This window comes from Sciurus vulgaris (genome assembly GCF_902686455.1).
Source record: "Sciurus vulgaris genome assembly, chromosome: 4".
Lineage (NCBI taxonomy): Eukaryota > Metazoa > Chordata > Mammalia > Rodentia > Sciuridae > Sciurus > Sciurus vulgaris.
The window spans coordinates 185,050,600-185,065,406 of record NC_136464.1 but is presented as its reverse complement, the minus strand read 5'-3'; the positions used below and the strand labels follow the sequence as shown (position 1 = coordinate 185,065,406).

The 14,807-nt window shown below is 55.7% G+C and overlaps 1 protein-coding gene across 5 annotated transcripts in view; it reads left to right on the top strand.

The window, feature by feature from the left end:
* Positions 1-13,776, top strand: part of CARS2 (cysteinyl-tRNA synthetase 2, mitochondrial) — a 39,280-nt gene extending 25,504 nt beyond the window's left edge. For 3 of the 5 annotated variants that reach the window (XM_079138047.1, XM_079138046.1, XM_079138050.1), the window contains 6 exons: positions 6,604-6,670; positions 7,041-7,179; positions 9,452-9,575; positions 10,545-10,643; positions 13,169-13,375; positions 13,623-13,776. In XM_079138047.1, the coding sequence (XP_078994173.1) occupies positions 6,604-6,670; positions 7,041-7,179; positions 9,452-9,575; positions 10,545-10,643; positions 13,169-13,375; positions 13,623-13,694 (708 nt within the window). In that variant the 3' untranslated portion in view covers positions 13,695-13,776. Of the gene's footprint in view, positions 1-6,603; positions 6,671-7,040; positions 7,180-9,451; positions 9,576-10,544; positions 10,644-13,125; positions 13,376-13,622 lie in introns of those variants that run through there. The other 2 variants (XM_079138049.1, XM_079138048.1) reach the window with 2 other exon arrangements.
* Positions 13,777-14,807: the final 1,031 nt, after the last annotated feature.

Here is a 14,807-nt window from a genome sequence, read left to right as displayed (position 1 = left end):
GGCATCCCACTTTGGATCCGCCTGCTTCTTTGTGTGCCACTTGCCCCTTTTCTTCTGTGTTTGCCGTGACTGAAGGAGGCTGTAGTGTGTTCCATGCAGGTGACGCTGGCCTTTGCTCTGCTTCCTCTGGGGCCCCTTGAAGAGTGGTGCTGGGTTTGACTACTTGGCTCCAGGACGCCCAGAGCCCTCTGCTGCAGGTCCCTTTCCTCTTGTGGTTACCGAGGACCCGAGGTGGGGCCTCGTTCCCAGCAGCCTCGCTGAGCCTGGTGCTCCACCCTGGTGGATTTCGTGTGAGCAGTCAGGCGTGTCCAGGTCTGTGGCCTCTTCTATGAATTTTCAACCTTCTCTGTCTGGCTTAAGTGTCGTCGTGGAGTTACGGATTCTGTTTAGGTTATTATCAGCTCAGCTGTTTTTCTGGGGGTGACATCCTCCCAGCTCTGGCCAGGCGGGGCTCTTGCACTGGCTCCCGCACCCATGGATTCAGTCCTCTGTGCCTCTGTCCCTGCTGCCTGCCACTGTCCTGCCTGCCCACCTTCTTTGGGGCCTCACTGCCCTTGAGGAGAGTGGGGATTTCGAGTGGAGGCCTGGGCACCTGCCTGCGTTGGCACCTGCAGTGATACTTGCCAGGCCTCTTGAGGTCTGTGCTGGGGCAGAGGCAGACCTGTACGTAAGAGACAGATATTTTGAGTTCATTTCGGTATGTTCAAATAAAATGTAATCTCACCGGGCTGTTTTACCTTTTCTCCCTTTTTACTAAAATGCTCATTTTTTTATAACATCTTATTGACTTCTGCTTTATCTTAAAACATCTAAAAACTAAGTTTCAAAGTCTAATGCCAATATCATAGTTAACAGAAAAACCACTGAGTAAGGGTTAAGACTTCTTTACATTTCAGAGAACGACACCTCACGGCAACACAGCTCACCCCTCGTGCTGTTCGGGGGCTTGCAGGTTCCTACAGTCGCACAGTCACAACCTGACGGCGGCTTCCTCAGCCCAGGAAGAAACCCCGCCCCGCCTGCAGTCACCGCCATTCCTTGCTGGGCCTGGGCTCGGGTCGCCTGCTTGGTGGATTTGCTGGGGCTCGGGTCGCCTGCTTGGTGGATCTGCTGGGCCCGGGTCCTCCTCTGTAGGAGGGCCCCCCTCCGTGGCCGCAGCAGCATGCCACACAGCCTGAGCGCAGTCTCAGGTGGCGCTTCTCTTCTCCACGGCGGGACGGTCTCCTTAGCCACATCCAGTTTGATGGAGTCTCTTTCCGCTTCCATCACGTTTACTTCTCAAGCACAGGGAGCTCTTCGAAGGCTGGGAGGGCGCACTCTGCAGGGTGGGAGGAAGGCCTGTGGCCCACGGCGCCACCCTGTTGCTCGCTGCCAAGCATTTGGTTTCTGGGGTGTCCCTCCAGTGTTCTCTTCCCCCCCGGCCTCACGTGTGTGCCTTGCCCCGGCTGCACTGGGTTTCATCACAGAAGTGCACATGGCAGAGACCCAAAGGTCAAGCTGGGGGAGCATGTATCCTGCCAGGCGTCCCTAGCCAGGTCCCTCTCCTGAAGCAGCCATGGTGGGCAGGCTCCTTGGGAGTCAGGCTGTGTGACACTACAGATTTCTTTTTTTGGCACTGGGGATTGAACCCAGGGTCACTTAACCACTGAGCCACATCTGCAGCCCTTTGAGGCAGGGTCTTGCTAAGTTGCGTAGGGCCTCACCAAGTTGCTGAGGCTGGCTCTGAACTGTGGTCCTCCTGGGGTCACAGGCCGCACCCCCTCTCCTGGCTGCAGAATGCTTTGCTGACATGCTCTCTGCAGGTGCTGGTGCCACTTGGCACTTGCTTTATTCACATAATGAATCTCTGGCGTGGTCACTTTGCCCTGTGGAGCTGGCTCATCCTTTCAAGTGGCTGGTGTCCGTGTGTGGCTGCTTGACGGATTGAAACGGTCTCCCATTGATGGTCGTTTAAATCATACCAAGTTTTCTGCCAGGGGATGTGCTTTTTAATTTTTGTAGATATTGCCAAGTCAGTGCTCTTTTTAATGATCATGTAGCGGCTCTCTGTAGGGACATACCATGATTCATTTCCTTCCTGTGGACTTGTACGTGAGACGTTGATTCTGTGGCCCAGGATGCGGTGGTGAATGTCTTGGCTGGATACTAAGTGCCTGTGGTGCTGTTTCAGCATGCACAAGGGACTGGTTCTAGGCCCCCCAGGGATGCCAAGCCTCTTAAGGATGCTGAGTCCTTAAAAAGCTAAGACCTGAGTCCAGCCTCCCACACACCTTTGGTCATCTCTGGACACTTACTATGCCTAGTAAAGCATCTGTGCCAGGCATGCGGTCTTTACACTCCACGAGCAATGGCAGGGTCAGGCGTGCTGAGCTCAGCACAGAGGCACTGCTTTCCCCAGATGATTCTGGTCTGTGGTTGGTTGCATCGTGGGAGTGGAACCCGTAGATTCAGGGTGCCAGCCGTAATGATTAGTGCTCAGGGTGAGGCCTCAAGGTAGACTTGGTGCAGGTGCTATATAGCCTGGAAACTCGGCTTGCTTCAGTGTTGATTCTCATGTCTGCCAGCAGTGTGTGGAGAAGCCACTTCCCAGGTCTCCCCCAACGTTAAGCTGGAAGGCTTGCATTCAGATTGACGTTAGTCTTGTTAATTTGGTGCAGAATAGCAGTGAGATTGTGAAGGTACGTTTCTTTGTTAGCTGCTGAGTTCATCTGGATGTATTTTTTGACTTTTTGGCTAGCCTGTGCCTGCCCTGGGCCTGTAGTTCTCGGGGACCTTAAGCATGAGTTGACTCTCTGGTTCCAGCAGAAGAAAGCCCCTATCACCCTCATTGCTGTGGAGACCACAGGTAGGCTCGTATCATGGTCTGCATGAGACTCAGGTCTTCCTGGAAATTTGCAAGGTCAGAGTTCATGTGGAAGGAGCCCAGCCTCTGAGCGCAGCCATCTGAACCTGACCTCACCTGTTGCTGCACCTCAGTCTTTGTTGTTTCTTCTTTGAAGAGCAGTACCAACACCTTTGCTGTGGGTTCACGTGCAGGGAAAAATGAAGTGCTGAGCAGGTGAGGGGCTGGCCCAGGGCGGGTGCCGGGAGCCCCTCCCAGCACAGGGGTGACAGGAACGCTCTCCTGCTGCCAGTCATCCACCGTGCAGGCTCCCTACGCATGTGCGCCTGTTACCTGTGAGCTTGCAGTGACTCTGAGGGCTCATTGCTGTCACCACCCAATGATCAGAGCTCCCCACAGGCTGCGCTCCTCCCTCCGAGACTCTCCAGCCACGTGTCAGTTTGCTGGCAGCCGTGGCCGGTTGTGTGGTACAGAGCAGACATTCAGTAAGAAGTTCCTGTCCATGGACAGCGTCACAGTTCCGTCACCATGATGAACCCCCTCTTTCTGTGTTGCTCTTAGGAACTGTCCACAGACCTAAGTGCCAAGGACTAGTTTCTGGATTTCCATTTGAACCCTTTACGTAACTCAACAACAGTGCCCCCTGGTGGGGAGAAGAAACACCCTTGAATGCTGAGGGCGTCCCTAGGTTTGCGATTGAGTCCCTGCTGCAGATGGAAGGAAGCCTGGAAAGCCTCCTGATTCCTCTCAGGCTGAAGCAAAGAACATGGCTACCCAGAAAACACGGGAGGTGTTATTTGTTCTGATGGAAGCAAAATTTAAGCTGGAGAAATTCATCAAAGATGCAATGCCCCTAACATTATAGTTTTAAGATGGCATGATTAAGGCCACCAATGTGAGCAGAAAGCAAACAGGGTCTAGGTCCCTACCACCGAAGGAACAGAGCAGGAGAAGGATGGATTTCAGGGCTTAGGTCCCCAAGCACCACTGCCACTGCCACCACCACGTCTGCGGACAGTTGGGCCCAGGCGCCCCAGAGGCTCACAGGAGGCAAACCTAGCTTCTGCCCTTGTGCAGACGGCTTGTGCCCTCACGTGCCAGACAGAACAGAGCAGTGCCATGCTTGCCTGGCACAGCTGCTGGAAGAGGCTTTCCTGACAGAATAAAGGAAGTCACTCCAGCACGAGGCAGATCGCTCTGGGCTGAGGCAGTTCATGTCTACGCTCACAGGAAGGAATGCCGGGGAAGTCACTCAACACGGGACAGTCAGAGAGGGTAGCAGAGAAACCCTGACACGTGCCAGCTAGAAGCCAGCCACACTCTCCAGCCCTAGACTCGGCCCGAGCCCTTGTGCTGCACACGTGTGGGGACCAGCACACCAGGACCTTTCCCCAGAACTGTAAGATAAGACAGTGGTTCTGGAGGACACAAGCCCACGCAAAGGGCCTGGTGGCACGCCAGGAGGCACCATTCAAGGGTTAAAACGGGTCGGAGTGCTTGGTGGGCACAGCACCCAGGACAGTCCTCGGCTCTGCAGCAAGGTTCAGGGTGGGGCAGGTGCACCTTCGATGCGACTTGGAGGGCGTGGTTTTCAGCTCTCCAGGCCTCATCTTTTTGTGCCCACAGTTTTGTCACCTCCAGGCATGCTGCAAGTGATGAGGGCTATACAGTGCTCCTCATTTCTCTGCTCATCTCTCAGCGTGCTCCCTTGGGACACGCATTGCCTGGGAGCAGCATGGTTCCACAGACATGGGGATTTCCATAGGAGGCAGGCTGGGCTGAAAACCAGAATGTGACCACACGAGTGAGTCAGGTCTGCAGCGGCGTGCATGGCACTTTGGACAAAGTGTCTCAAAAGAGTTGAGTGGCTGTTGGGGATAAAGAAATGATCTTGTTTTTCTACAGTTTGGGAAAGAGCACATGGGAGATGGACAGGTGGCACTTGAAATGCCAGGGTCATCACTGATGAGAGTCAGACTGGACGTGGCTGCACACACACACAGAGGCAACCCGGGCTCCCTGCACCCTTCCCCGCAGCACAGTGTTTACATGAAGACAGGCTCACAGGGGCCCTGCGGATGTGCCCTAGCAGTCTGCAGCTGGCTGGCTGTACTACAGTGCCACCAGCAACACACACTACCGTGGGGCGGTGTCTACAGCCCTGGCCGGCATTCCAAGCCCCGATCGTCTGCTGCAATCAGTTGCCGACTGTGCTCATGGGAGGAAGTGTCACATTTCAGTGAGAGGTGGTTGAAACTGGCCTGCGACTACTTAACTCACGCAGACCCCTCCCCCAAGTTTCCACCATGGCCCCAGGAGGTCAAGAACCCCTGGACGGGGGACTGGCCCACAACCTCCTGGGGAACGCCACCCCTAGAAGAGAACAACTCCCGCCTCAGGCACAGAGAACCCCAAGCAGGTGTGGGGGGTTCCCACCTGGTGAAGGAAGACCCCTTCGCCCGAGGAAGGATCAAGCCCAAGCAGCTGAGTCTGCAGTCTCCTTCCTCATCAACCCAGCAGCCACCAGACAGCCTTCCTGGGCAGGAGCAGGTGAGGCTGCGCCGCTCCTCCCGGGAGGCCTCCCATTCAGCTTTCTCGGGGAGTTGCTGGTGGTCCGGTATTGGAACAGCGTTTCCACTTTATCAAGTAGTGTGAACTGGTCTCCATGAACAGCCTCCTGTGCACTCCTGCTGGCACCTTGGGGGACCCGTCTTACCCAGTGGTAGGTGGGCCAGCTCTGGGAGGTGCCCCAGATGAGGAAGGGCTGTGGACTGCAGGTTAACAGCAGCCCCTGTGGGGCTCCCTCATGTTGTTGCCACATCAGTGGGTGATCTGGAGACAAGACTGCAACAATGTAACCAGCAGCTCTCCTGCAGGGGCTCTGGGAGCTTCAGGCAGAGGCCAGGCAGGCCTGATGAGAAGCTTTAGGGCTGTGTCCCAGAGCGAACCTGGTAGGGGACGATCAGGAGCCCCTGGTTCCTTTCCCGGGACAGCCTTTCCCCCTTCCCACTCTGCCCTGTCTCTGGAGTGCTGCCCACCACATGGGGAGGTTTTGTTGGATGCTGGCCGCTCTGAGGGCCCCTCTCTCTACTCAGCTTTGCCAGGTCAGGTTGTCTTTCCTAATAGGGCAGTGTCGCTGTGTGCAGGCATTCTGTAAATGATCTGTTAGAAGAGATTTGTTGGGAGCCGAGGCAGGATGGTCTCCTCTTCAAGAAACACTCGGTGCATCCTGACCTCAGTGTTCTGTGAGGTAAACGGGCCCTCGCTCCTTTTTGGGATGCTGAGCTCAAGCCTTGATGTCAGCTCCTTCTGACTTTGGCCGTGCCTTTCCTAGACTGTCTCTTCCCCCACATGTGGCCAGCTGCTGGTGTGGCTCCTGCCTCTTCCTCTCCATTCCTCCCTGTGCACAGCCCTGTGCTTATCAAGTACTAGCTCACCTGGCAGCAGATGGGCCCCTGCGTCTTCACATCACAGACGCAAGTCCCCAGGGCTGACGGCAGCAGTCATCTCCCCTGAGACTGGTCAGCAGGACTTGTAGGGCAGGTGGGCTTTTTATCCTGTCTTTCGCACAGAGGTGAAACTGAACAAAGAGAACTCCATGGGAGAAATCATTAAGAAAAAAGTGGTCAGGAAAGTTTGGAGGCAAAGCAAGTGCTTTCATAACAGTTCCTGATTTCTCACTGTTTGGACCACCTAGCTCACTTGTGGTCACTGCTCAGATCCCCAAGCGACACATGCTCTGCCTATTCCTCCCTTTCCAGGACTTTCTGCAGACATTCTCCCCCGATGTCTTCCGGCTCTTCTGCATGTGCAGCAGCTACAGGTCAGGTGAGCCGGGAGTGTGGCCTCTAGAGCCTGGAACCACGGGATTTCATTCCTAACTTGGGAAGGACAGCATCTGGGGACAGCAGAGCTCAGGCCAGTGGTGAATCAGCCCTGCCTTGGTCCGTGGTTGCTTTCATGTCTGTAAGGTCCAGCTGTTGGAAGGGAACTTAGAAGCATCAGGACACCCCAGTCCCAAGCCAGTTGTTCTGTCTGCCCTCACGTCTGTCGTTTAAACAAACCCTTGGTGGAAGTTTTCTGTGGGCCACCTGTCCTTCAGGGGTGGGGGACCTTGTGGTGGGGGTGTCCTGTTCTCTGCATGCTGTGAGGATGGGCCTCTGCTGGGCCTCTCCTCAGTGACCATCTTCCTTCTCAGCCATCAACTACTGTGACAGCACCATGCTGGAAGCCAGGCACCTCCTGCTGGGGCTGGCCTCTTTTGTTGAAGATGCACGTGCCTACGTGAAGGGGCAGTTGACCTGTGAGCCCATCAGGGAGGACATGCTGTGGGAGAGGTAGGCCCACAGCCAGGGTGCCCTGATGTCAGCTAGCACTCCTCTGGGTGCCACACCTGGGCCACTGGCCAGAGAATAGAGGTGGTATGGAAGCAGGACATTCCCAGCTTGCAGCACCCCTCACTGGACAAGCCTGTGGTGGTGCTGGGTTTTTCGGGTGACTGTGAAGGTCGTAAAGAACGCACACACCTGGACTGGTTCTGCCCTAGCTTGGCAGAGTGGTGTTCCCGTAACTGACTTCACAGTTGGAGGAAGATGCTCAGGTACAATGATGAGTTCACCATTAAGGAAATGGGCACATCACAGCATGGTGGGCACACAGGTCTCCGTGACAAAAACAAAACCCGTCAGGAACTAACAAGTGTGTCAGCTGTAACTCGAGGACACCCAGCCCACCAGCCCCAACCCCCGGTGCCCTACTGTTGTCTGAGGAAGAGCGGGCCGAGGGCTGGAGACCAGGCCCTGCCTCGGGGGTGGACAGTGAGCGGGACGACGGGCTCCCACACTTGGTAGGTGCACTCCATGGAACAGCTCCAATCCTGCCGCCTCCGTGCAGTGACCAGGCTCGCTCATTCCGTCCACTAGACATGCAGAAGTCTGGGGGTTTGGTGGAGTGCTCTTGGAGGGGAGAAACTGAAGTCACTGGACACTAGGGCTCTCCCTGGAGAAGGGACATTACTGGGACACACCCTCCCCAAGGAATTCCAAGGAAGATGAAGCACCTGGACTCGTGGAGTTCATGGGGCCGGGACTGCCTGCCACTTCAGCTGGCTGGCTGCCCAGAACAGTGGGCCTAGGTGCAGAGGTGGTGTCTGGACCCATCCATGGCGGGGCGGGAGGGAGTACAGGTTAATGTCTTGGGTAATAAGGCCCTGCTCACTGAAGCAGGAGGCACAGGAAGGAAACTCAGGCATAGAGGATGATCACTTGCAGTGAGGCAGGAAAGGTCCGGCTGTGCTTGGTGGCAAAATAGCCTGAATAGCAGTGGCTCAAACAGTATTTACTTCTCCCCCTGGGTCAGCAGAGGGCCTCTCTGCATCATCACCGGGCTAGGCTGGCCAGCAGCAACCATCTCTCTCCTAATGGTTCTGTGCCCAAGGGCCTTCTCTTGGCAGCTTGTGTGCTGGCCCAGAAGCAGCCATCACTGCTGCTCACTAATGCCAGAGCTGTCCTTTTACATGTCCAAAAGCGAGTCTGAAAGGCATGGGGCAGGAGAGGGCACCACCAAGTGCCAGCAGAGGGGGAAGGGAGACCAGGACCCCAGTGGCAGCAAGGGAAGTGGCCAGCACATTGAAGAGGGCAGCACATGGAGAGGGCAGGACAGGGACAGCACCTGTGTCAGGAGCACGTGGGAGACCACGTGTGGAGGAAGGCAGGAGAGGCACCGGGGAGAGCTGGCCTGTCAGGGCTGAGAGGAGGTAGCAGAGGCTGTCACCGAGGGGCACGGTGAGGACAGACTGCTGGTTCATAGATTCTGGAGAGGGAGGGGTCTGGAGTAGCAGGGGATGGGGCAGCCTAGGCTCCGGGGTGGCTGGCGCAGGATCTGAGCCCTGCCATGAGGGCAGGACCCTGAGGGGAAGAGGCTGTCCCTGTCCTGGTCCAGGCAAGGCCATCTGCAACTCTAGGCCTCAGAGCCCTGCTGCCCAGAGTAGCTCTGGCCATGTGTTCTCTGTGTACAGAGCTGAAAGTCACGGCTGTTGGGACCTGGTGTCTGGAACAGAGGCCACCAGGAGCTCCCGGGCAGGCCTGTGTGGCCCCCTTCTTATCCCTGTGGTGAGCCCACCTGAGCTGGCAGCTGGGCACTTGTACTTCTCTCTGCTTCTGGGGTGCTTCCTCCAGGGCCGGGCTTCTCCACGTTCCAGTGACCCTCACCATCGCCGTGTCAGAGAGGGCCGTGTGAGGGCTCAGGCCTGTGGTCCCCCAGCCTGCACCTGCCAGCCTCTCCGGAGGCGTGCTCCCGCCTTTGCACGTAAGCCAGTTGAGGTGCAGCTGTGGTCTCACGTCATCACTTTTCACCAGAGTCTGAAGCCACCGAGGAAATGCCCCATTGTGTGCTGTGCCTCAGACCCCAGTGTTTGTGCCTGCACAATGGCTTGCAGCTGATGTTATTTATGCGATTCCGCTGAGACTGGGCATGTGACCTAGGAAGGGTCCCCGCAGTAAAATGCTTAGCCCTTCCTGGGGAAGGGTTGGAGCTTCGCATAGGGCGTGCCTGGCCAGCCCAGGTCCTTGCTGCGCTCTTTTGGTGTAGGTGACCCCTCCTGCTCTGCAGGCTCGCCAGCACCAAGGGGACTGTGCAGGCAGCACTGGCAGATGACTTCGACACACCCAGGGCCGTTGACACCATCCTGGACCTCGTGCACCACGGGAACCGACAGCTCAGGGCAGTCACTAAGGTAACTTGAAGGACACAGGCCTCCATCCCTCTGCTGGGTGACAGGTCAGGCGTTTCTCATAAGGAAGGAGCAGGTGCTAACTCTGCATCTGTCTGCAGAGACTTGTCTCGTAGCTGCAGCAACTGGCATGCACCGTGAGCCCTTCCTCCTGCAGGACTCTGGCACTCCCCTGGCGTTGGTGGACACAGCACTCTCATGCCTCCAGAGGTACCTACAGGAATACCGAGGCACAGAGGGCATGGCTGCCACCACAGGCGCTGGGCAACCCTCTCCATGGCTTGGAATGTGATGGAATTGGAGCATGGTTGTGCACTGGGACCCCAACTCTGCTGGCCACCTGACGGGTCTCAGCCTTTTCTGGGCCTCCAGGACACCTGCAGAACTAGCTCTTTGGCCACCTCTTCAGGTTCAAAGTGTGCTTGAACCTCAGAGGAGTTCTTACCGCCCACTCCACTCACAGCACTCTCTTCGCTGTTTAAAGATAATACCCCCTCTTACCTCAGTGCCATGACATCACCAGGAACCAGGGGTTCACATCTGCAGTCCCTGGTCATGAGGGCGTCTGGGGAGAGATCAGGGGACCGCTGAGCGTTCTGCCCCAGCCTCTGCCTCTCCAGGGTTCCCAGGAGTAAAAGCTCTGTTGTCACAGGGCCTGTGCACTGGTGCCCACCACACCTTTCAGGGTTTCTCTTTCAAGTTCAAATCAGAAATCCAGCCCCATTCCCATCACCCTCCCCTTAGCCGTGGCCATGCTTAACCCACAGGAGCCTGAGATGGGTGAACTGATGCACTGAGCTGCACAGCACATCCCAGGCGGTGTGGTTTGCCAGAGAGACAGAGGTTCCGGGGCAAGCTGTGTTCTCAGTTCACAGAGGAAGGGGCCACCCAGGAGCCGCGCTTAAGGCTGCTGACCCTTGCTCTGCCTGGCCCTCGGCTGCTCTAAGAGCCTTCGTGGTCCCTATCTTCCAGGAGCCTGGTGGCCCCAGGAGCCCTGCAGTGTTTGGTGCCATCGTCTCCTACATTGAACAGTTTTTTGAGACTACTGGAATTTCTCTAGCAAATCAGCAGGTATGCCCTATCTTTTTTAAAAAAAAATTTTTATTTGTTCTAATTAGTAAAACATGACAACAATGCATTTCGATTATTGTCCATGAACGGAGCACACTTGTTCACTTCTCTGGTCTTACATGATGTAGAGTCACACTGCTCGTGAGATCACACCCAAGTACCTAGGGTAATGATGTCAATCTTTACCTCTCCCCTGCACCCTTCCCTCCCCTCACTCCCCAAAAGCTACTTCTGGAATACCTACATGATGGTACAATAGCAGTTTTCCTTTTTAAACGCTCATTTTAAGGATAACTGTAATACCAAATTAACATTTTATTGCTTTAAAATGTGTTACTTTTCTCAAAAAATAACCCCACTCAAGCCGATACCTCACTGAGGCTGCCGAGGGCTGACGTATGCGCAGAGCCAGAGCCTGAGCTGCAGTCACTTGTTTGGAGACTCAGGAATTACAGAAGGGTCACACGTACAGGATGGGAACACCTTTCCCCTAGTCGTCTGAGAGTGCTGAGGCCTGAGTGCGAGACCGTGGTGTGGCCACCACCAGCACTCTGGTCTCAGGCACCCTCTGGGCTTCCCCACCTGCCCCAGGGAGGGCCTTCCCGGCGTCCGCCCAGGTGTGCTGGGACTTTTCTGGTCTAGTCCACGATGTTGGCTGTGCATCACTGGCAGGAACGGCAGAGCCAGGCCCACGTGTCCTTTTCTGGTGACACATGGACCACAGCATTAGGGCAAAGACTGCCAGGCTTCACTGTGATGTGCTCCTTCCCTTTAAGTGGGAGGCCTGAGTCCTGGGAACTAGCTGGGCCTCAGCTCCCTGTTGGGTTCGGCGAGCTGAATCTTGTCTTCCATGCTCGCCTGGCTGGTGGAGCCTCCCCTCCTCCCCTGGATGTCCTCGTGGAGTTCCAAGCATGGGGCTGCAGCTCTGCAGGCTGCTCTGAGAGCCCTTTCATTTCTGTAGATTTCCAGATATGCAGACAGGGCAGAGTGAGCTGGCAGCGCCAGACCTTGCAGGGTGCCAAGCTGGGGTGTACATGCCCCTGAAGCCACTTACAGACAGGACCCTACCATATCCATCTATGTTAACTGTGGCCCAGGGCCCACCCCTGCCCTGTCCCTTTCCATAGGAGACCCTCTGACCAGGAAAGAGCTGCCTCTCGGCCCCACCCCAGACAGCTGCCAGCCCTGTGCGCGTGCCCACCTCACCCCTCAGTGCAGGAACCCTGCCCCTGGAGTTGCCCACTGCACAGACACCCTCTGGGGCTGAGGCCCCATGCAAGGTCCCTTCTTCCTTGCCTACCTCACACTGCTACATGCAGCAATTTCAGGACGTTCAGGAAGGCCATTCTGCACACGCTTTCCCTGCTAATGTGGAAAGGCCGGTACTGCAGGTGTGCAGGGTCCTTGTCCAGGTGGGCTGAACCCTGCTCTCTCGAGCTGTGCTGCAGCCCCGTCACTGCAGAGCCTTTCGTCTCTGCTAGGGTCTTCTGCTGGCTTTGGGGGCAGAGCCATTTACTGCTTTAACAGGGGACTGTTTTTGCTTAGTGGCCTGTACTCAAGAGCATCTCACTGCTTAGGAACTGGGTCCTGGTCCCTGGTCCAGGATGCTCTCTGTGCCCAAGCCTGGCACATCTGTCTGGACTTTTGCTACTATGAATTCCTTGGCTCTTAACAGAGGGCTACAAGGTCTCCAGAGCAGCTCCCAAGTCTGGCTCCCTTAGGTACCTGCCCATAACCTGGTCGACTGACTCACCTTACTAGAGTCCAGGTCTGTCTGGACACAAGTCTCTAATGGCGTAAGGCGACCGGATTTTGCAGCATGTATGTTCATTTTCAGACAAGGCTTTCCAGAGTATGTTAAGTAAAAAACACATGGCCAACTTGTGCCTGACACTTGTCAAAATAACTCATTCACTTCCCCCACCTTAAGGCTGCTGTCTGGGTCCACTTCAGGCTTACATTTCCGTGGCAACCAAAGTCATCTTTTATCATGGAAGTAGCGATTGAGGGTTGTATGAAGCTATGATCTTTGACCCCAAAGTTATAAAACGTGGTTTGATTCCATCTCCACAGTAGGAATGAGGGAGCATGACTTCTGTCTAAATCAGGTTTTCCACAGGGAGCCCCATTTTTGGTGACGTTTACTCAGCTGGTCACAGGCTGCTGGTTACAGCTCTGTTGAAATGTGCCTACATGCACATGGACACACAGCAAGCCATTCACCCTCTACACCTCCTGAATGTCTGGTTACAGTGGGTGGCTTTGTCTTCATGAGTACCTCGGGCTCAGACTCCTGGACCCTCCTCAGATGACAGGATATTGTGGAGCTGAGGTGCCGTCCCACCTCCTTGCTCATCCCCACATTGCTCCCGAGGCCTTGGTGGGGCCGGGCTCCAGGGCCCTTCCTCCTGAGTGCGTGTCAGCTTGGCTGACAGACTGCAGCCAGACCCCCATGGCTCATCCCCATGAGGGTCCCCAGCAGGGATGCTGGCTTGCTGCACACTGCAATGTGGCCTTGCGCTCAGTGCATTCCAGGAGACAGCAGTGCGGCCACTCTGCACAGCGTGGTAGATGAGCTGGTGCGCTTCCGGCTAAAGGTCCGGCAGTATGCACTGGCCACACCTGAGGCCACGGGGGAGGCCAGGCGACAAATGCTCCAGGAGAGGCGGCCCTTGCTGGAGGCGTGTGATGCACTGCGGCAGGACCTTGCCACGCACGGCATCAACATTAAGGTGAGAGCAGCTCCCCAGAGGGGGCTGGCAGGCTAGAGACCCACTGCGTCCCACCGTGGAAGGGCGGAAGGGCCTGGGCCCAGGTCCTGCTCAGCCTCCCCTGCCCCACTGGCCTTCTGGAGGACAGCAACGTGCCTCTCCAGGCAGCAGGTGCTTCTTTTCCTTCACCTGAACCTGGCTGCTGTCACCGTCACCCTTGAGTCAGGTGACCTGCTGTCTACTCAGGACCTAAACTTTCCTTCTCTAGGACAGAAGCAGCACTGCCTCCACATGGGAACTGCTGGATCCCAGGACGAAGTGCCAGAAGCCAGGGAGCTGAGGAAGGAGCAGCCATGGGGCCCACACACGCATGCAGCTTCTGATGAAAACTTTATATTAAAGTTTCCAATGGTGGCTCTTCAGTCAGTGTTTCAGTCAGCTTTTTCGTTACTGTGACTGAAAGACCCGACCAGAACAATTTTAGGAGGAAAAGTTTATCTGGGGCTCACGGTTTCAGAGGTCTCAATCCACAGACAGGAGGCAGTATTCCTCAGGGCTCAAGGTGAGACCGAACATCATGGCAGAAGAGTGTGGCAGAGAGAAGTGGCTCACATGACGATCAGGAAGCAGAGAGAGGCTCCATTCACCAAATACAAAATCTGTACCCCAAGGCCACGCCCCCAGGAATCCACCTCTTACAGCCACACCCCACCTGCCTTCAGTTACCACTCAGTTAATCCCTATCAGGGGATTAATTCAGTGATTGGATGAAGGCTTTTATGATTCAATAGTTTCTCCTCTAAACCTCGCATCGTCTCACACATGAGCTTTTGGAAGACACCTCATCCAAACCCTAGCAGTATTAAAATGAAGAGAAAAGATGTTGTCCCACTGGTGTCTAAGTCTGAAAAAATAATTTGATAGTGCCGATGTCCAGACTGGATATTTGGTTTAGCAGTCTAGGATGTGAGCTGGCCCTGCACCCCAAAACCAGACTGCACAGGAGGAACCTAAGAGTGGGACTCCATTAGCCAGATGTGTGACAGCTGAGGTCCTTGGAGTTGAGGAAAGCACCACGGGAGCCACAGCTAACATCCTGCAGGGCTATAGGTAGGTGGAGTGCCACAGCTGCCCCTGGAACAAGCAGGAGGTGGCTTGCCCAGCTTGCAGATCCTGGGCCAGACCCTCTCCTGGCCCAGACCCTCTCCTGGCCCTTCCTCTTGATCCCATGCCTGTAGCAGCATGTGGCTCAGTGCAGCTACAACCTAGCTTACTGTCTCTATTGAAGCCCTGTGGCCCTGAAGTCACTGGCATCCCAGCCTCCTGGTAAGGATGCCATTCAGGAATCACTACTTAGTGAATTAAGGCAGAAGGAACCTTATGACAACACAGCCAAATACTCCTGGGGGAAACTAGTGCTCACCTGACCCCCCAGCATTCCCCTGCTGCTGGC